Source organism: Dasypus novemcinctus, chromosome 8, assembly GCF_030445035.2.
Source record: "Dasypus novemcinctus isolate mDasNov1 chromosome 8, mDasNov1.1.hap2, whole genome shotgun sequence".
Taxonomy (NCBI): Eukaryota; Metazoa; Chordata; class Mammalia; order Cingulata; family Dasypodidae; genus Dasypus; species Dasypus novemcinctus.
Genome location: NC_080680.1, coordinates 92,629,237 through 92,651,709, shown reverse-complemented (window position 1 = coordinate 92,651,709; position 22,473 = coordinate 92,629,237). Strand labels below are relative to the sequence as shown.

Here is a 22,473-nt window from a genome sequence, read left to right as displayed (position 1 = left end):
CTTCCCGTGCCGCTGACGACAACAGAAGCGGACAAAGAAACAAGACGCAGCAAATAGACACCAAGAACAGACAACCAGGGGAGGGGGGGAAATTAAATAAATAAATCTTTTTTTTAAAAAAAATTAAAAAAAAAAAAAACCTATTAGAGGGAAATGGATGTGGCTCAAACAACTGGGCTCCTGTCTACCACATAGGAGGTCCAGGGTTAGATGCCCAGGGCCTCCTGGTGAAGATAAACTGGCCCGTGTGGCAAGCTGGCCCACAAAGAGAGAGCTGGCACAGCACAATGGTGCAACAAAAAAGAGACACAGAGGAGAGACATAAAGAGATACAGAAGATGGGAAACAGATGTGGCTCAATCAGTTAGGCTCCTGTTTACCATATACAAGGTCCAGAGTTTGATGCCCAGGTCCTCTTGGTGAGGGCAGGCTGGCCTGTGCAGCAAGCTGGCCCACACAGTGCTGGCCTGCATGGGAATGCCACCCACATGGGAGTGCCGCCCCGTGCAGAAGTGCTGGCCAATGCAGAGAGCTGGCACAGCAAGATGATACAAGAGACACAGAGGAGAGAAAATAAGAAACAGAACAGAGCGCTGAGGTGGCACAAGAGAACAATCACCTCTCCCCCACTCCAGAAGGTCCCAGGAACCAATCCCAGAGCTGCCTAATGAGAATACAAGCAGACACAGAAGAACACACAGAGAATGGACACAGAGAGCAGACAAGGAGGGCAGGTGGGGGGAAGGGCAGAGCAGAATAAACAAATCTTTTAAAAAAACATAAACCTATTAGGAATAGGTACACCAGATGATTTATCAAGAACCCACAGTAAATACTCAAAGATCTGCCTAGTAGAGACAAAGTACAATAAATTAGACATAGGAAAATCAATTCAAGAAGCCCCCTGATTGAAAAACTATTCTATCTTCAGGTCTGCATGTCATCATAACTGCAAATTCTAAGAAAATTCCTTGTAATTTCTTTCAAAGTACAAAATGTTTTTATGAAGACTTTTAAAGATGCTACTTAAAATAATTCAGAACCAAATCTTTCTTGAATAATTAGTGTCATGAAAACAATAAGAGTACAGAATTCCTTTTTGTATTTGAAGAATCAACTGTCACTAAATTAAAAAAGAAAACATGACAATAGAAAATGTTTTTTCTTAGTTATACACAAAGTTTTAAAAATAAATGAAAATCAAATTAAAATTGCATAATTTCAGGCCAAAGTAAAAAAATTCAGAAATCTTATTATTTTACTTGACCTGGGCAGTCTTATCACTGACACAATTTCAGACCAAATTTTGCAAGACTGAAATTAAGAAACTCCTATTACGATTTTTAGGGATCTCAGACTGGCAATCCCTGCTGTATATCACAACTTTTTCCTTTCATTCACACGCGCACACACACAACAGGCATATCATTTTATGATCAATTATTGTGATCAAAGTATGACTAGTCTAGTCTCAGTAAATAACAAAAACTAAAATAATCCTAAAATCTACAAGATCTATATATGACAATAGTGCTTGCTCACACAATTTGCCTTACTGCTGGATTCTTCAGAAATTTATCACATTTATGATGCTGAGAACATGTTTTATCTGACCTATGGATACATAAAACCTGACATTTCTTATGCTAACAATTTCAAGGTTCCTTCTATAAATAAGGCTCTCTATACAACTCAGAATATATCTGCCCTTTTTGATAAGGAGGAAAATTCTCTGTCCATAGATCTTATAAAGTAGCCCATATATTGAAGCATTTTAAAAATATTTATATTTTTACTTTTACACTACCTAGGTATAACCAGAAATGTTTACTAACAAAGTTCTACTCCTGTAAAATACTGAAAGAACCAATTAAACTGGTATTTTAAAAAAGAATTATTTTAGAGCATTTCCATTTAAAAAAAAAATTGTTCTGATACCCATTTGGGTTCAAAATTTTACTTGATGTTAAGATGGGGAAAAGACAGATCTTTCCAGCAAATCGAAATAGTAAACTGGCATTTTTGAAAAAATACCACCCTACCAAAAATATTTTCAAGTACAAATATATAACAATTATTTTTGCAGTCCATTCTGGGCTTTTCTTTTGCACTTTAATAATGCCAAGGCTACAGTTAAATGTTTTAGCAAATAGAATAGAATTTTACCTAACCTCTTTTGAAATCAACAAAAGCTATAAATTTAACTCAAGACAGCTTTTGTAGTTCAGTTAGATTCAAGGTCATCTCAAAGCTTTTAATTACTAACAAGGATTTGAGGAGGTATGTACAAGGTATAAGCTAAGGGAAAGAGCATCTGGCTTATTCACTTTCTTTTTAAAAAGCATTATAAAAAAACTGTCTTGGCAAATTACAAGTTCTTTGACCACCAGTGGTGAGCACAAAGAAGAACAGATATCTTCAAATACTCCCTGTTTACTTTAAATCAATGTAAACTTTAAAAATGACTAGAAGCCTATCTGATTAGTTAGTAAATGTGACTTATACTTTAATCCAACACTGTAAATAGCTAGACTCCTAATATGTTCCTATTTTCTATTTTGAAACCAGCCCTGGTGAAAATTGTGAATGCTTTTCAAATTTGTATAAGAATTTATTTAGGTCCTTTCAACATCAAACCCTGTGCAGGATCAGGATAGAAGCCAGCTACTGAGGAAACCATGCCAAAGTTATGCAGACTTCTGAAAGAATGCAAGCTTAACTTCTCTCTTCATGTACCTTATTTCCTATCACACAACTTTAAGTTTCAGGACATATTAAGGACTTTGGAGAAGGTGATATAGTTGTATTGGAAGAGGCAGGCAGGCAGGCAGACAAACATCCCCCTGAGATTTTTAGAGGCAACCATAAAGTCTTTGCCACCGGTTGCCCATAATCTATAGGGAGAAAAAGAGCCTCAGAAGAATCCCTAAGCAGTTTGTGATTGGGTTAGAGAAATTGGTGGGTGGGGGTGAGAGTGGGGGGTTAGAAATATGTGTAGGAGGACTGGTGCCAGAAATCTAAAAAAAATTCCTTAAGTACCAATAATTTATTTTTAAAAAGTAATAAGTACTGCTGACAGTCCTAGGTGTTTGTATACAAGGTTATCTTCGTGTAAAATAAATTGGTTGTTGGGGAATATACTTTGAGATGGAGACACACTTCTAAAAATCTATCCTAAAGAAATAAACCAAAATAGAAGCAAGCATAAGAATGATCCAGGCACTGTTTATAACAGTAAAAAGAATAAAAACTATCTAACTGTCCAATAGTGAAAAACAATGGGCTTTCATAAAGCTATCATAAGTTTTAATTAAATTCATGTTGAATGAGTGATGTTTATAACAGGAGAAAAAGCTTGAAATTAAAATGCAGACTATGTAATAGTATATACTGTATGATCACAACGAGCAAGAATTTAGAATTTGAAAAATGTCTAGAAGATACATTAAAAAACGTTAATATTTAATTGCTTGGAGGTAGGATAATTTTTTCCTTTATTTTCCCAATTTCCTACAGTGACATGCATTTATTATTTTAAAAAACATTAGTCTTAAACAGAACATACCTAAGGGCCACAGGCACAGATGTTGAGAAATCACAATCATTTTAAACCTAAATACAAGATAGGGCTAAATCCCTTCTGCTTTTATTTATATGCAATACCTACAACTGTTTTCCAAGAATGTGGTCCTCAGGATGTGTCCCTTAGATAATGTTCTCAGGTTGTTTCCAAACAAGGCTGTGGAAAACACTGGCTATTCCTCAACCAGGAGTCCCATCTATGCTCCTAAAACTAGCTTGGAAGATAAATTTACAGCATTTCACACTTAGTATTGCCCATAAATTCTTAGTAACTTTTTTATTACTGGGCCTACTGTATCAAAAGCAAACTTATTTTGAAATATTTTGAAAAGGCTTGTAGCAGACAGAAAATTTTCTCTTCAAACATTAAATGCATTTCTTTGTCGCAGTCTTTCTTTCAGTAAATGCTTGCAATCAGCCCTGAATTTCTGCCAGTACAACTATCATTCAGATGTGATCTATCAGCATATAAAGGAATATTTTTTGGTGGGAAACCAATTGTAATTTCCCACATTGGTGACTGATTAAGTTCTTCCCTCTAAATGGCTGATTGGTTTCCTGGTGCCAGTAAAATGATTGATGAATATTTCGACTGCCGCTCCTCTGCAACACACCACCACCACCACCACCACCACCAAACATACACACTTCACCCCTCCCCCATGCATTGCTGCCCCTTTCCTGCTGGGTTCTCTTTTACCACCAGAAGCATTTAAGGAGGTTTCCCCTCTGTTTTGCAATTTCCCTTAATGAATCCACATTCTCCAATAAGGACATTTAAGCATAAGAGGATAAGGATTTCTCAATGCTGAATGAGTTTTGCAGATAAAAATCCCTTTACAAGGAAAGAGGGAAAATGCTGAAATAACTGGGTGAATGAATTTGTACTCACAAAACAAAAAGTATGGCAAGAAGGGGTCATAAATGGGAAGAAAAATGATGTTTAAAAAGAAAAGAATATTATATCTAATTTCAAGTTCATCTTGACATACTATAACATCAGAGCTTTAATAGCAAACATGTCTATAAAGTTAACCCAGAGAACGGAATTTACATGTAAATTAAATGATCCTACAAACTTTAAGCAGGCAGATGTTCCAAAATCAAAACAAGGAAAGAGTATAAGTATAAATGTTCTTAAAGGATGATTAAACGTTATATCTGAAATAAAAATGAGCCCAGAGAATCTGAGCTGTGAGTACAATAGTTATTTGCATTAGGCAAGTCTTCCCTAAACTACAACTACCTCTTTTACCCAAATTCATTCCATCATAAAAGGAAAATCCCTTCAAGGATTATGTAATTTAGTCCCTTCATTTTACAGGTGGGCCCACAGACACATGCCTTTGTGACAGAGTAAAATCAGAAACCAGGCATAATCCAGGCTTATCAACTCCTCTCTGAGTCTCATACCCCCTCCCCTCAAATGTGCCTAGCTTTGTTTCCGACATCTTTTCCTACTCAAACCATGCTGCTCCCATAATCTACTGCTTATCCTCTTTCACATCTTTCTCAGTCTCTGCTTACAAATCACTTCCTATATTTTACAAACTTTGGACAACTGGCTCTTAAATTTCCATTTTCAAACGGCCATATCAACCTTCTTGGATTTTCATATAAGCCAGCTTTGTGTGGCAGAAATAAAAAAGTATAGGGGAGCAGATATAGCTCAGTGGTTGAGCACCTGCTTCCCATTTATGAGGTCCTGGGTTCAATCCTCTGTACCTCGTTAAAAAAAAAAAAAAAAGTATAGGGAAAGAAGCTATCTTTTCCTAAATTGCATTACCTAACACAGTCAAGCCAACTGCCAGGAATTTATTAGCCACCTTGTCTTAATCTGGTGTATCTAGTAACTTTAGTCACAAGAAGGACCACAATTCCAAATGTAAACTGCAATTTCTGGTTCCAGCAGGGCCTATCAATCTTTGGGTTTAGCTTCAACACACTGCTTGACTTAAGATATTAGCTCAATTTTCTCCAGAGCTGAAAAGTGCAATTACATCCCTTATATTCTGTAACTTTCTCTATCAACAAAGGATTCAGATTCAAAGTACTCTGATATAAGCAAAGGAATCAGGTCCTGACCTGTTTTGACTCATTGGACATTCATGAAACACCAGTTCCCTATGATTGACTCTGAGGGTACAGATAAAAAGACATGGTATTCGTGCCTTGAGTAGCTTGAAACCCCTTCTTTTAGCACTCCTTAGGTTCACCAAGGACTGTTCCTGATTCAGCAAAATTGCTCTCTGGTCAATCACTTATTAAAGCCAACATTAGAGAAAGAGTGAAGTCATTTGCAACTGGAGGAGGAGATCTTTGTGACTCTAATCAACAAGAGTAGGGTTCTGGGCTTCAACAACTATAAAAGGACTGGATTCTCAAGTATCTGGTTTGGGGCAGACATTATGCTTGGCACTTTACAAAGATTGTCATTAATCCTAATAACCCTACATCCAATTTTAGAAACACTAGAGAAAAAAAGAGTGTGTATGTGGCAAGAGGAATATTAAATCAAGGAAACAAATTATTAATGCTGTTACTCCCTGCAAAACCTGGGGCTTAATCTCACTGGGTGTCAGTTTCTCATCTATGATAATAAGACATCTCATAAGGTTATGAGAATAAGTGGGTTTATATAAACGGTGCTTAGATTATTACATAGGAAACACTACACAAGCACTAGCTGCTATTATTATAAAATGAGAAAACTAAAGTCCAGAGAAGTCAAGTGACAAAGTCACATAGCTGTGATCTTTGTATGCAAGATTCCTGAGACCTGGTTCCTTCCCTCTCCCACCATCTAACCAAAATCATTCCTGCTCTGCTAGGAGGAATTCTGCCACTTGCAAAAACAAAGCCCTCTAAATGGATGTCAATGGGGGGTTTTCCCCAGGTGGTTTATTGTCCTGCTAAAAAAGGCATCTTGGGGGAAGGACTGAAAAGCTAGAAGAGGAAATCTCCTGACAGGTTAGATTTCAAGAGTACAGCAAGAAAAGAGAGAAAAAAAAAAGTACAGCAGGAATATGAAACAAAAAGAGAAAAAGCCTCAGTTATTAGGTTTACTGATTAAAACGGTTTAACTCAATTGAGGAAGAAAGCATTCGAAGACTTCATCTGACACTTGAAATAAAATCCAAGCATTAAAATTAAAAAGGACATTCTTAGTTTCTTTATGACTAAGCTGCAAACCCCCCCCCCTCCCCAGAACACAAAAATACTTTAAAAGGTACATTACATGAAACTCCAAGAACATCAAGAAAATTACATAATTCTCAGGAAGGAAGCCCAAATACCTTACTGATGTTACATCGCCTATCAAGTTTCATCTTAAATTCTGATCCAGTAACTCTTTATCATTATCCACATTGTTAAACGACATTTCTTTAGCCAGCAAGCTTACTACAAAATGAGTTCTACCTAACAACTACCCTAAAGAGTAAACCCCTAACTTTTTAACAACACAGTAACTGACTTACATTAAAATGTTACCATAAAAGGATATATTCTTAGACCAGAAGCTGAGTTGCTTCTCCCATACAGATTTTATTAGTGCCTCACTGAAAACAAGGTTAAAAGCAAACCAATCTACAAAACAGCATTCCCAAAATCGCAAGCTCTGAAGGCTCAGTGGATGCCAAACATGACTTAGGAAAGCAAACAAGCAAGAAAACTATTCTTGATGTAAGTTGTTAAAAGCAGATAGAATTTTTATCGTTTATAAATATTTCATTATTTTTATAGCAATGACTTTTTCTTTTATAGCAATGACTCTTAAGAAATTATTTTTTCTGTTGTCAGATTTACTTTCACAATTTTAAGTCTACCCTTGCTGAGGAAATTGGTTCTACTGGAAAACTGCTGCCAAAAGATAATTAACAGTTAAGCAACACGTATCATGTAACAGGTAACAAAAGTCTTAACAGAGAACTCATTTAGCTCCAAGCAAAGAAAACAAATTGCTATTAACTAATTTTCAATAAAAGGTAGCTTCATTGTGAAAGAGGAGGAGGAGGAAAAGGAAGGAAAAGGGAAGAGAAGGGAAGAGGAGAGGAAAACCCAAAGTAAAAAGTACTAAGAACAGTATCTGATGAGGTCAACATTTTCTTACACATTAAGTTCATTGGTTTAGACTAGGGGTTCTCACATATTTTGATTTGCGTGGTCTCTTTTTTCTTTTTTTTGGTGTGACCATTTTTACACTTTAAAAATGATTGAGGATCTAAAAGAACTAATATTTCATGGGTTATATCTACCAATATTTACCATATTGGAAAATTAAACTAAGAAACTTTAAAATATTTATTGATTCATTTTAAGCTAACAATAATAAATTACATGTTAACAGGAATAACATTTTTTTCTGAAAAATAACAATACCTCCTGAAACAAAACAAAATAATTGAAAAGAATGGCATTGTTTTTTACATTTTTACTTATCTCTTTAATGACCAACTTAATTCTGGCAGCTTGACTATCTGCTTCTGCATTAAATATATTGCTATATATTGTTTTGGTTAATGTACAGGCAGAAAAATCAGGTATCTCAATAAGTGGGAGTTTCTTAAAGGTTAGTTCAGTATGGAGTCTAGAACCATATAAATGAACTTTGTACATTCTGTTACCTTAAAATCCCATTGGACTACCATATCTTAAACAGGTCTTTTACCCATGAAGGATTCTGTAACATCATGTATAGGTCATTAAGAAAATTCTGGTTCACTGAGATATGTAGATCCTCCAACTGTTGACACATATAATGTAAAAAATTCACATTTGTTAGGATCATCATCTATTTGATCAGAAAAGGCATTAAGTATTGGGAAGCCGAGCTCATAGTGGCAGGCACAAGTATTCCAAAGCTCTAAATGTCCATTTTCTTTGGAATGATAAGCTGTTTTTCAAGAAAATGCTCTGCTGAATACCCAAGTCTGTATCACAGTCTCTCAACTGTTCTTTCAAGTCAAAATAGTGTCCCATAAAAAAATAAAAACAGCTAGTTCAGCTCACAACATAATCACATAAGCACTTTTGCTTAAAATAACCTTTTTTTTGTATGCAGCAGTAACGCTTTGTGTGTACTTAATTTGCCACACTGAATATCAAAAATGCATGTATTCAAGGGATGAGATTTAATAAAAATAATTTTTACTATCTCATCAAGGCTATTAAGTGAAAATGGCTTTTAAAAAGGGTTAGTCTGTGGAAGAAATGTCAATTGAAAAGAAAACTGGAGAATCATCTAGGGAATATATAACATAGGGATTTTGGTAGTGGATGAAATTGTGGTTAATAGTATAAATATAAGAATATCCTTCTTTCACAAAGCGCTAAGAATATAATGACAAAGGAAAATTACTTATGGGCAAAGTTAACAATAATATTGTAATCTTTTGCAGCAATGGTAAGAGGTATTTTTTCTTACCATTACGGGACAATAGGACATGTAAGGGGGTTGGGATTTTTCCCTTTGGAGTAATGAAACTGTTCTAAAATTGAGAAGATAACAACTCAAATCTCTGATGAAAATGAGAGCCACTGAGTATACAATTTAAATAGATGGTACAAAGCATGGGACTGTACAACACAGGGAATCCAGTGGTGGGTGATGGGCTGTGGCTAACAGGAAAATTATGAGGATGTTTTCTTCTGAACAGTAACAAATATATAATAATATAGGGTGTTAATAATTGGGTGGGTTGAGGGAAAAATACACCAAATGTAAGATATGGGTTATAGTTAGTAGTAATAGTTTGACAATGCTCTTTCATAGGGTTTGTAACAAATGCAAGGTGCTGGTGGTGGGGAGATTATGGGAGCCTTGTGATGACACGCATGTCTGTTTTGTAAATTCACAAATTTTACTATACATTTATTGTTTATGTATGTTCATGTATTGATGATATACTTCAATAAAACTTTATTTTTAAAAAAGTGTGATTGCATGGAGACGAGTACAATGACTACTAGTACAGTTTGGTACCTTGATTTCTGCTAAGGCACAAGCAGTTTTAGCCACCATTGTTTCTGCAACATCAGTGCAAATGTCAACACAGTAAAAAAGGCAAATAATGTCTCAGTATTATTAAGAAAAAAAGTTTTGACCTCCAGAGCCTCCTGAAAGTGTCTCAGGGACTCCCAGAGGGTCACAGACCACACTCTGAAAACCACCCATTTAGATATTTTAAAAAATAACAAATTTAAGGGGAAGCGGATTTGGCCCAATGGATAACGGTGTCCACCTACCACATGGGAGGTCCAAGGTTCAAACCCATGTGATGAGTTGGCCTACGCGCAGTGCTGATACACACACAGAGTGCCCTGCCACACAGGGGTGTCCCCCGCGTAGGGGAGCCCCATGTGCAAGGAATGCACCCCATAAGGAGAGCTGTCCAGCGTGAAAGCCTGCCCAGGAATGGAGCCACACACACCAAGAGTTGATGCAGCAAGATGACACAACAAAACGAGACACAGATTCCATCCAGGTCCCGCTGACAAGAATACAAGTGGACACAGAGAGCAGACAACAGAAGGCAGGGAAGGGAAGAGAAATAACAAAAATAAATCTTAAAAAAAAATTAACTCTAAATAGAAATTTAAAAACAATAATTATTAAGGACTCAATTAATGGGTAGAGAGGGAGCCTGAAACAAACAATCCAGTAATGAATGGTCAACAAATGATGGATGGTAGAAAATAATACAACCCAACTAAGTACTAATTCATTTGTAGTTTACAACTGGAGTTAACTGTAAAAAAAAGAACATTGCATCTGATCCAGTAACACATAAGGAATTAACAAAAGTGGTAAAGAAATTTCAATTATTCCATGGTGATACAGCTTCAGGATTGAAATGAGCACATGAATTAAATCAAATTAGTTTTGAAAATGAAAATTAGATATAGATTAAGCTAGTTCCCTTCACTGAATTAGTCTATCCCTTAAGTAGGTCATAGATTCATTACTGAAATGTTTCTTGGGTCTTAAAACTATGGACTATACCTTAGATGTTTCTTTTGGACTCAAAGAAACCATCGTAGATAAAATATCATAGGAACTTAAAGAATAGGTTTAATTATTTCATTCAAAATTTTTAGAGGATAAAAGAAAACAGAAATTTTGGCACTGGAAAGACAGATTGGAAGAGCAAGCAGAACCTGCTCATAAACTTCTGAATTGCATTTATAAACAGATCTAAAATTCCATGAATTTATGAAATGTAACACTAATTTCATATAACTATGGTGAGGAGTTGAAAATACAAAGCTGAGAAGGCTATTCAACCAAATTATGGTTCTTGAGTATATTTTTTAGTGAATTATAAACTGTTGCCAATGCTAATAGTTGTTCAAGCAAGTGTCTGTTGCAGACATAATAACACCACTACAATTCAATATCCTCTAGCTTATTATTATAAAAATTCCCTCTATCACTATTACCAAATTCCTTTTATGATTTCTCACTTGGGCAGTGAGAACAATGTCACTATTCTAGCTCAAACCACCCACAGAGTATACCTACAAATCAAATGCTGGGATTTGTTTCCGGAATACATTACATGTTGCTACCTAGAGAATTGGTTTTGGAAACATTACACTGGTCAGTTGACTAATCAACAGTGTCTTAGACACCAACCAAAAGGCAAGAATCAGATCAGAAATTAGAAAAATATACTACTACTGCCATCTGTGGTTTATGCTTGAATAGCTTCTTCTCTGATACAACAAATTGAAGGGTATAGCATTTGCAATCAGGATCCTAAGACCTCATCATTTGAAGATACTGTTTAAGGTTAATTCTTAATACTACAAATTGTAGAATTTATTTACTATAAGATAGGAATTTGTGATTCTCTTTCTGAACTTATGTAATACTGATGGAGAAACCACAAACGACCTTGACGGAAAATTTTTTCATAGCATAAAAATTAACTTGTTTCCTCCAAAGACACACCCCTCAAAAATTCAAAACACCTGAATGCTTCTTGTGAATTTATAATTAGAATAGTTTCTCTTTTGAAATCACAATTGTCAATATTTAAATGCAGCCCCACAATTTTTAAGCAAGAAGTACAATTTTAAAGAAACTCAGTAATTTCCTTAGACATGTGAACTTGATCAATTTTATCCTTCAAGATAAAAAGTTGAGAGTTCAATATTTCCATAATTTTTTTAAGAACAAAAATTCCAAATTGCAAGTGAACCCTCAAAGTAGGCTATTTTCACAACTTATTTTCTCTCGGTGTGCATTCTCAAATAACAAACACTGTAGCCAGGGGATCAAAAGATTTGGTGCAGCTGGGGGCGGGGTAAAAGGCAATTCAGCTCCCCAACAGCCAGCTGAGGAAATCCTGGTCTGCTCCCAAACTAAATCACCGTTAATTAGAATTACCAGGTTACACTACTAGAGTCTTATTCAAATAATTGGAACAAGTGAAAAATATCTTTTTTCTTGAGATGTTCTATGCTAGCTGCTGTTTAACAACAGGTAATAAAGAATAAAGGAGTAAATAAATATTTTATTCCTTCAAATAAGGAATATTCTGTAGTTATTTCTAAACCACACCGAAAAGCAGGCTAGACATCTCACAATAGTTTTCTTTTAATTTTCCATTATCTACAGCCTAACAGTTTTTGTGTTTTTTTGTAAAGACAAACCATATTGGAAAACAAGTAATAAACAGGAGGCTGAGCTTGATTCTAGAAATACTGCATTTCAAAGTTAGCTCCAGAGATGTTTTCTAAAACTAAGATTAAATGCAGCTGAACCTGAAACTTCTGCTCTAACTGGGTGTTAAAAACTCAATACCAGAAAAATAATTACCTGTTCAGTATCAAATCTTTAAGAAGTTATCTGAGTCAGGAAAAACTTAAAAATTTTTAAATTGAATTTTTTTTCCGAAAGTTCACTTTAAGATTATAAAAATTTGAAATCCAACATTTTCCTTAACTTGTTGATTTTGGAAATGCTTTCAAAGTATTTCAAAGAGTTGGGTATATTGGGTAGCTACTTGTGAGGGAATATTAGATAGCTACCTTTTGTTTAAAACTGTTTCAAAGACACATATTTTTTCTTGAAATGCAACCTTGTTTATCCGTTAATTCAGAACTTTGATTTTTCTGACTCTGACCTTTTTTCACATATAAATGGAATCTGATTCCACAAAACAAGGTACTTTTACTGTCCTACTTTTAATAGATGTGACCAACAATGAACACTTATTTTTAATTAAATACATTAAAAAAAATACTGAATAGAGAAGTGTCATTTAGCTTGTTAGCAATGCAAAGATAAACATAAGAAATTAAAACTATGAGAAGGCTCCCAAGAGCTAAATGAGCTTGCTGACAACTAAGTCTCCTAATGTGGAAGGATCAATCCTGACTTCTTGAAATTCTGAAGCCATAAGCTGCCATTTGAGTACAATTCATTAATGGACCAATTTACGCAACACAAGCAAATATCTACTTAGCCGTAAAAAATGAAGTAATGGTGTCTTAATGCAAAGTGAAAGTCACTAGCCCAGCCCCAATCCCCAAAACCTCTAAGTATCATTAGCAATTTAAAGCCAACATGCACAACAAGCACTAGAATTGTGCTATAAGAATGTCCCTTACCAAAACTATGGCAGCTGTTGGCATTCTTACCCACCATCCTCTATTATCTTAAAATTCGATATTTTAATCTAAAGTCTATTTTATACCTCTGCACCACAAACCCAGGAAAAGGGGTAAAATTTGAGAAAGCAAGAAATTATTTTAAAAACATGAAAATGCATGATTTAGGCATATTTTAGGAAATTTATCGGTTTTATTATTAGCTTCCCCCTCTCTTACCCATCTAGTTTCCTCTCATGAGTTAATGCATATAAACACCATTTTGTTATAGAATTCAGAATGACATAGATTAGAAAACATGTCATGATCGTATTTTGATTACATGGACCAGAAATGCTCCCAAAGAATTTGATGGATTGTACATCTGATATTGGAAGTGTAGTCATCTCTCCCTCAGCTGCTCAAAATCACCATTTGTCGATTTAAGTGTTCTTTGGAGGTGAAATAGCCCAATTTTAAAAACTGTGCTGATTATATCTGAAAACAGTAGTACACCATGCATTACTTTTTAAAGCAGAAAACTCTGAGGTGATACAGAATCAAGTTAGTTCTCAAAGTCTCAGACCTGAAAAAGTCAAATTCCTGGGGAAAACTCGTGCTACTTTATTGACAGGGATAAACATTTGGACAGCAATGATCATCGCAGGAAAAAAAGACATGTTATTTGTGAAATTCCTCCATTTCCTCCAAAGTGTAATGATATAAAATATGCTTTTAATTACTTAAAATGGTGTATAACCTTCCTTTATTTTAAATATTTAGAAGTCTACTCCCTCATTCTCTTAAAATAAAACAGACAAAAGCAATATGCAGCAAATGCTTCCTCAAATCATTCCTTTTCCTTTGAAACCCCAAAAGGGAAGTAAATGAGTTCATGTTTGTTATAAAAATTAAATTTAAAAGCAACCCTACAAACAACAACTGAAAATATCTAGCAGAGACAGCACTGGGAATTCTTGGAAGGGTGTCAGTGCAGTTGGTAACAGTTCTGACCGAATAACAATCATTTAAAAGACTGTAAATTCAGCATTAAGGGTGTTGCTGGTAGGAAAACATTTCTAAAATTCCACCTCCAGTTTATTTCTTCATGACATAAACCAAAAGACCTTCTATCTAGATAGTTATCTATTGCAGATATTTCATTCAAAATGAAAATCAGTTACTAGGATAAAAAAAATTCATTGCTCTGCTTAGAACTTAAGCAGTTTCATTTACTTTTGAAGAAAATTATCAATTAGGAAGCAAAAAGAAAAAATGTCCTTACCATTTCAAGGGTAAACTTATTTTGGGAGTGGGGCAGGGAATACTTCTGTTAAGCATGGTAAGTTCATAAAAGCTAATGAAACATAAATTATAAAACAGTGCACAATGATAGTTTTTACACTAAAAAATAAAATCCCACAATAGTCTGTTTCATTTATTTTCTTCTAAGGCCATCGGTCTACCAAAAGTTCCCACTGTGTTTTCAACAAAAAAGGAAATATTTGTAGCACTAAATTGGACTGATAAAATATTAAAGCTACCTTAGCCTAAATGGATTGCTCACTAACCTTTTAAATGGTTTGGACAATTGAAGAAACCACTATGAATGGGAAATTTGATTAAGAGTTACAATTACCAGAGTTCTTTAAAATGCAGTAATGAATAATTAAGAACAAATGCAATTCCTAGGTTTCCCTTTCAATAGTATTCTCAAGTAGAACTGAAAGTAATGTCTGTAGTAAAACCCATCATCTTGTTCTTATGCATAGGTGGGTACAGGAAGTATTTACACATGGGAAAGCATTAAGAAAACGCATATATCTAATATAGACTATAAGATAGATCTGGGACTTGGGTAAGAAGCCAGCAAGGTAAATTTTAGATCAGAATTTACAACATAAAAATATTAATAGCAAACGAAATCTTCACACAAACTAGCTTAAAAAATCAAAAGCATTAAAGAAATGCTTTGCCCTTTGTCAAAAGTATTAAAGCAGAGATTCTTAACCTTTTTGTTCCACAACTCCTTTGCCAGTCATGTAAAAATCATGAACCCCTTACTAAGTCCACACTATACTGTGTATTATTTAATAAATATATCACACCAGCACCAACACATCCCCACAGAGTGTTTTGTTGTTGTTTTTTTATTTCAATTCAAGCTCATGAACCCCTTGTTAAGAACCCCTGCATTAAAGAATTACTGTCTCCTTCAACCCTAACTGGATTCCAGGCTCCTCCTTTCGTGACTGGGATTTTATCAATTTCAAATATATTCGCATGTTCATGTTCAGAAATTAGTCTCCAAAGACAGCCCATGGGACAGCTGGCCACCCAGATACACACATCATACATATCTTAAAAGGGCAAAAGTTTTGAAAATATATCACTATTTGGTCAGCAATGTCAAATGAAGCATCAATGCTTTCTTCAAAATAAGACTTTTCCCTTAACTGGTTAAAAAACAAAACAAAACAAAACAAAACACACCAGCTCCACCAAATTAGCAGTGTTTGACGAGTTAATAAATGTATGGAGGCACAGATCAATCCCAATATTTCTCCCCTTCTGTAGTTCCTCACTCAGCAATTGAGCGCCTAAGTGACCTATTTTCAGGTTACTTTCTTCACACCTGCCAGGACACTGTCGTGGTTCAGAAACTTCTTGCTGAAGCAATTAATTTTTAGTGCCTCCTAACTGTCCCGGGTGTTTGCATTCAATCTGAAATCTGTTACTTGTTAGACGGACACAGTTCGGTCCTAGATCTTTCAGAGAATTGCGAGTTTATGGCGCAAAGAGGGGAGGAGGCACGGATCTCTGAGAGCCTGCCCTTTATTCGGAAATGAGATGTGAAAGGTGGAAGGCAGGGCAAATAAATAAATAAATCGGGTTTGCTGCCCGAGCGTGGGCCGGCCGGTACGAGCACCCTTTGTAATGCAGGCCTCCCGGGGCTTTCGGCTGCGCTAATTGCTCCAGGGCGCTTTCCAAGTTCAAAAGTTCACCTTTTACGACCTCACAAAAGCTCCTTACACGTTACCAATAAAAACATTCCGCGGAAACACCGAGGGGGTAAATATCAAACACATACAAATAAAACACCCCGCAGAGAGAAGGCGTAAGCGCGAGGAGGACGAGTATGGCCCGGAGACAACCCCGAGGAACCTGAGGACTCGGCCCGGGCGTGGGGGCTGGGGGAAGAGCTGGAGGAAGGGCCGGGCCCGGCCAGGTGAGGAATTCTCCAGGCCCCAGGGTCCGGAATCCGGAAAAGGATTGAGTTAGGCAAGTGCTGACCGGGTCCGGCCGGTAGAAGCGGGGAAAGGGAGCCACAACGAGGCAGGTGTCCCGAGCACGGGGTCGGAGTAGAGATCAGAGTTAGCAGAAAGAGGTCGTCTAAGAGGGAGAAGGGCTGAGCCGGGGGAGGGGACAGAGGGTGGGCTGCAGTGGGGGGGGAGTGGAGTGCGGGGTAGGAAAGGGGCGGGGGGGGGGGGGGGGAGTTCGAAAAAGGAATAAAAAAAACAACCAAACTAGCAGCAGTCCGCGCAGAGGTGAGGCTCTGTTACGGGGACGGCACGGGAAGCGACCTCGAATGGTGAGGCGCAGAGGGCACGCAGGGCTCCAGGGAGTGGCGGCGGCTCGCAGGGCCAGGGCGTCCGCGGAGGGTCAAGGACCCGCGTGGGGGAGGGCTGGGCGGCGACCGACTAGGCGGCCGGGGAAGGATTCGGCGCTGAAGGGACCCTTTGGGGGAGAAGTCCGGCGGAGGGGACCCCGGGGAGTAAGGCGGCGGAAGGGAGCGCCCTGCGCCGAGGGGTCCCGAGGGGGAGTGGAAGCCCACACTGCGCACGGGAGTGGGGGGTGGCGCTGCGGGGACGGGGGGAGGGGAGGGGACGCGCTGCGGGGACGGGGGGCTGGGTACCGGAGGGGTAGGTCCGTGTGGAGGGGACCCGGCAGGGGGAGGGTCCGCACTACGGGGGACGGAGAGGGAGGAGGGTCCACGCTGAGGAGGACGCGGGAGAAGAGGCAGGGTCAGCCCTGAGAACGACCGAGCTGAGGACCCGCACTGAGGGGGCCGGGGTCCTCAGGCGCTGCAGCTTCTTAGGGTGAGAGGGGAGGGTCCCTGGGGTCGGGGACAGGGGGCCAGTTCTCAGCCCGGGCTCTGCGGGCCCCTCACCCACCGTTGCGCGGTGGCGGAGGGAGCGCGGCGGGCGGCTCCAGGAACCCAGCCGAGCCCCCGCCGCCTCCCCCTCCGCTGGGCGGCCGTTCGTCCCGCTCCATGCGGTGGAGCTCAGGGCCCGCGCTGGCTGCGCTGCTCCGCCATAACCGGCGCCGTCGTCGTGGTCGTCGTCGTCCGCCGGGGGGAGGGGGCTGTCAGGGGCCGGCGGGCTCCCGGCCGCGGCGCTCTCTGGGCCGCTAGCCGCCGGGCTCCGCGCCCCTGCGCACCGCGCCCCCTCAGCACTGGCCAGCTCCCTCCCCTGACGTCATGCGTCGCTGCCACGCACGGCCCTGCGGAGCACGCTGGGAACTGGAGTCCATCCGGCGATGCCGACCACGCGGGAACCCACCAGCTGAAGGGGTGACAGGAAGTATAAGCCTTCCTGAGAGAAGGAAGCCAAGGCTTATAGATATCAGAAACCCTAGCAATACTTTTGGCAAATATTTGCTAAGCGGTAAATTCAGGGATTGCTCTTACTGTGATTTATACAAGGTCAAGGCTCTCTACGACTCCTTTTATCCCCCCCACCCCGACAATGAGTCTTCCCTAGGAGGCGGATTGTAAAGGAACCGGTGGTGCACGTGCAACGAAGCCCAGCCCTGTAGGCGGGGCTCCTAGGGGGCGAGGTTTAGAGGTAATCGGAAGGGCCTTCCAACGCCGCGGCAGGGCAAATTGGACCGGAGATTAAAGGACCGGCGTTTAACTCTAAGAGACTGCGTTCGTATGCAAATGGGTCTATAAAACTCTGCTTTCCGGGGAGGTCTTTAAAGCCTTTTACCTCCGGGTGGGCGGGAAATGCTAAAGTTTCTCTTCCTCGTCTTTCATTTCCCCCCTTGTCCATAGAACAGATGGGCAAACCAAAAAATGGGACCATTAGTGCCATTAAAGACACGTCCAGATGACTTGAAGCCCTAAGAGAGGCTTGTTACCTCGGCCTCGCTCGCCTTCTTCTCCCCTCAGTTTCGCTATCTGTAAAGTAGGGGTGGAGTAGGGACGGGGTCCAGTTGGGAGATCTCTGCTCCCCGCCTCATTTTCCCGGCATTCGGGATTCTGAGGCGTCTGAGTTGCTCACGGCCGAGTCCACTTCCCGCAGCCACCAGGTGGCGCGCGGCCTCCAACCTCTGGAACCTGCCCGGGCGCCCGCTTTCCTCGACCCTCTCAGGGAAAACCTCTTCGCGGCTGCCGCCAGAATCTAAGCCCTACCTGGCCTGCTTGGAGACAAAGAACGAGAACGTTGGTGCTGTGCCTGTCTCTATCACGTTATCCCGCCGCTTCCTCACTGGCGGTCAGTGTATACTTCCTATCTCCCGCCACTCGGTTGGCTTGTCCATGTGTCTGTGTCGTTGCTTGCTCCCCCCTCCCCCACCCCCCCACCCCCCCCACCCCCCGCTTAAATCCTCATCCTGACATGTATTTCCCCAACCCCTGTCAACATTTTTCACCATACATCTTTCCTCACTTGTTAGGCTGAATGTTTTACACCACTTCCCTGCACTTGTCGCTGGCTATTCCTTACCAACATTGGTTAACCAATGTTGCTTCCTAAATCTGTGCTAGCCGTTGTTCTAAGAGAGTTACATTAACGTCATGTCATCTAAGCTTCACACCTACTTTATGAGGTAGCTCCAGTATCGTCTTTATCATACACTGATGAAGTATTCCAGAAGTGAGGAGGATTCCAGTCCCCAGTGGGTCAGACACCACAGCCTGAACTTGCCTCCTTCTTGTTGGAATGCTGCCTGCTTATCTCACTCCCAAACTCCTATTCATCTTTCAAGATCCTGTTCAAGTATCATCTACTCAGAGTGCTTTCCTTAATATCATCCACCAAGGGATAACTAGATACCCTCTGTGTTCCCACATGGCTCTGTTGAGATCTGTGCCCACTGATCTCTTGGTGATTGCTTCTCTAATACCATTCTCCAGCCCTAGAGGCCTGACACCTCCCAAGGGCAGGGAAAAATGATAATGGAGATGGCCCTTTTAAAAAAGGGTCCCTTCAGCCTCCAAAGAACCTGAGGGGAGGAGGGATGAAAAGAAGGGTCCTCTAGGGCCATTCCTCAGCTCTGCGTACTAAGATGTGTAAGGACCACGTGGCCTTCCTTGGGCCAGAACTTCCCTTTCTATCATAGGCCTCTGGAGGTGGTGAGTTTCCCATCCCTGGAGATCCAATTAAGGGCTAAATGGCACTGCAGAAATCTCCTGCAGCCCTGGGGTTTCAGAGGCAGATGAGAATTCTAAGGCAGATGGGCAGAAGGGTTCAGCTAAAAGGTCAGGCCCCCAAAGTAACTCCTGCTCATCCTTCAGACACCGGCTCTGTTGTCCCATCTTCCAAAGCCTTCCCTGATCTCCTGATGAGTTACATCCCTTAATTCTCACTCTCATCATTATAATCCCAACTGTTGAGCACAGGGCCTGCATATAGTAGACACTCAATGAATAATTACCAAATAGGTGAAAGAATGAATAAACAATAGATCAGATTTTTCTACTTAATAACGGTATGACTTCAGGCATGCTACTTCTGAGCCTCAGTGTCCTGGTTTGTAATGGGAGAGAGGTAATAATAGTTACTATCTCAGGATTGTAATGAGATTTAAATGAGATAATGCATGCAAAATAATATTTTTAAAAGTGCAGCCTGCCCAGGAGTGGTGCTGCACACATGGAGAGCTGATGCAGCAAGATGATGCAACCAAAAGAGACACAGATTCCTGTTGTCACTGACAAGAATACAAGAGAACACAGAAGAACACACAGTGAATGGACACAGCAGACAATGGGGGGAGATGGGGAGAGAAATAAATAAGTCTTAAAAAAAAAAAAAAGGGTAGTTCCTAATTCCCAGTCACTTCTCTTCTGAAAAATGCTTCTGGGAGGAGTCAGCTACCACAAAGCTGAGAAAGGCAAGGGGAATGACTACGTACTGATACTCCAGTCATTGTCCCAATATACCCTGTGAGGTAGGAAAATGGAGCCCACTACGGGGCCTTTTCTCTACATTGCCCCCCACCAATCCTAAGAAGTCAAATCCTCCCAATTTATAAATGAGGAAACAGGCTCAGAGAGAGATGTAAAAGACTCTCCCACTGCCTGCAGGACTTAGGACAGAAGGGCTGGAAAAGAAAGTATCTAAAGATGAGGAGGAATGATAGGGGGGCAGGGGTAGTCCTGAGGTCAGAGGCAGACAGACAAGCATTTCCAGACTGGTATACAATTAAGAAAAAGTCAGTTACGAGCTCCATCATGGTGACCTTTTCTTTTGTTGGAGGAGGTAGACACTAATCAAATAATCACACAAACCCCCACAATAGCTCGTAAGTGTTACAACTGAGAACACCCTGAGAGTTACAGTCGTTATGGGAGTGTGTGACAGGACTCAGGCTAACGGATAGTGGTAGTCAGGTGAGGCTTACTGGGATAAGGAGTGCTCAAATAAGATGGGAAGGATGAGTTCAGGAATGAGTCAGACTAGGTTTGCAAGGGATTATGAAGGGTTTCAAGCAGAAGGAACAGCGTGTGTAAAGGTCCTCAGGCCAATTTAGAGGTTGGCACTTTTGAGGAGCTGAGAGAAGCCATTGTAATCAGAGATGACCGAGAGGGGGTGAGGGGCAGTACAAAAGGGTGAAATGGAAGAAGCCAGGAGAGATCATCGGGTCATGTGGAGAAATGGCCAGCAGGGGACAGAATTCCTCTGGTGACACAGCAGCCTTGCTCTTTGCTTAGCAAGACAGCAAACTGTAGCAGGGAGAAAGGGCTGGGAACCCCCTGTCAGTTTGTGTTAACTAGATCTGTCCATTTTTTAAATAGGTTGGACACACTAGATGCAACATGGTATTCAATGATAAGTAAGCCTTTCTCCTGCCAGCAGAGTCCAAGCTTTAGAGAGAACCACTATACTGGTTTACTATGTGCCCTTCCAGAGATGATCTATGCACAATGAACACCTGCAATATTGATTTTTTATACTAATCTAGCCCTGATTTTGACACCTCCCTGGGCGATCTCTATTTATGTAAGAAGTTAATTTGTACTGAACATTATTCTTTAATTCACCAGACCTTGTGCTAGGTCAGTATTTCAGATGTAGCTCATGCAGCTGAGGGCCTGTTTCCCACATGGGAGGTTCTGGGTTCAGTCCCTGGTGCCTCTTAAAATTTTAATAACAACAACACACAAAAAAACACAAGCAAACAAAAAAAACCAACAATTCAGGAGAGCCAATGTGGCTCAGTGGTTGAGCACTAGCTTCCCACATACAAGGTCCCAAGTTCAAGTCCTGGCCCTGGTACCTCAAAACAAAACAAAATAACCCTAACAGGCCTCAGAATCACCTGGAGGGCTTGTTAAATCACAGGTTGCTGAGCCCCACCCCCCAGTGTCTCTGACTCGGTAGATTTGTAATAGGGCCCTAGAATTTGCTTTTTGAACATTTTCCCAGGTGATGCTAAGGCTACTGGACCAGGGACCATGCTGAGAATCACTGAGCTGGATGTTGGGGAGAGACAAATTAGATGCACTAGTGGCCTTTTTTCTCTCCACAAGGGAAGGCATGCACAACCCAAGAAAATGCATATACCTACAAGCAAGATAGTTTCAGAGTGATTCTGTGAAGAAAATGAACCAAGGAAAGCGACTGAGAGGAATGGGCTGGTAGGCATGGGGATGGCAACATCCGGGAGCACAAATGAGAGTTCATTTTTGAGCAGCTGAAGTTTACAAGGCCAGGTAAACAGACACAGAAGTGGAGATGTCTTGGGCTCAGGGGTGGGGTCCCCTATTTGACAGTGGAGAGGGAACACAAAAGGGTGTGGCCCCAGAGGTGTGCAGAGGCAGAAGGGCCTGCAAGGGAGACTGGGAGTAAGCCTGGTTTTAGGAGAGAACATTAGGGAGGAAGCCAGAGAAAGAGAAGAGGGTTTGGGAAGATGGCATTATCAAGAGCTATCAGTTCAGACAGGGTAGACTGGATATGGGAACAAGGGGTCTCAGGGCGCCAACAAGGCATCTGGGTCAAGTTGTGAAGCCAAGAAGCCCCCTGAGGGAGAGAATGAGCATAAGGAGCAGAGAAATGAGATGCTATG

At 40.3% G+C, this 22,473-nt stretch overlaps 2 protein-coding genes across 3 annotated transcripts in view; one reads left to right on the top strand and one right to left on the bottom strand.

Annotated features, from left to right (window-relative positions):
• Positions 1-17,622, bottom strand: part of NR6A1 (nuclear receptor subfamily 6 group A member 1) — a 266,007-nt gene extending 248,385 nt beyond the window's left edge. Inside the window, exon 1 of one of the 2 annotated variants that reach the window (XM_058302400.2) lies at positions 17,355-17,622. In XM_058302400.2, coding sequence (XP_058158383.1) covers positions 17,355-17,454 — 100 coding nt within the window. In that variant the 5' untranslated portion in view covers positions 17,455-17,622. The remainder of the gene's footprint in view (positions 1-17,354) is intronic. The other variant, XM_058302399.2, reaches the window with a different exon arrangement.
• Positions 16,319-22,473, top strand: part of OLFML2A (olfactomedin like 2A) — a 35,485-nt gene continuing 29,330 nt past the window's right edge. Inside the window, exon 1 of the mRNA XM_023590220.3 lies at positions 16,319-16,408. The gene's annotated coding sequence lies outside the window, so the exon portion shown is untranslated. The remainder of the gene's footprint in view (positions 16,409-22,473) is intronic.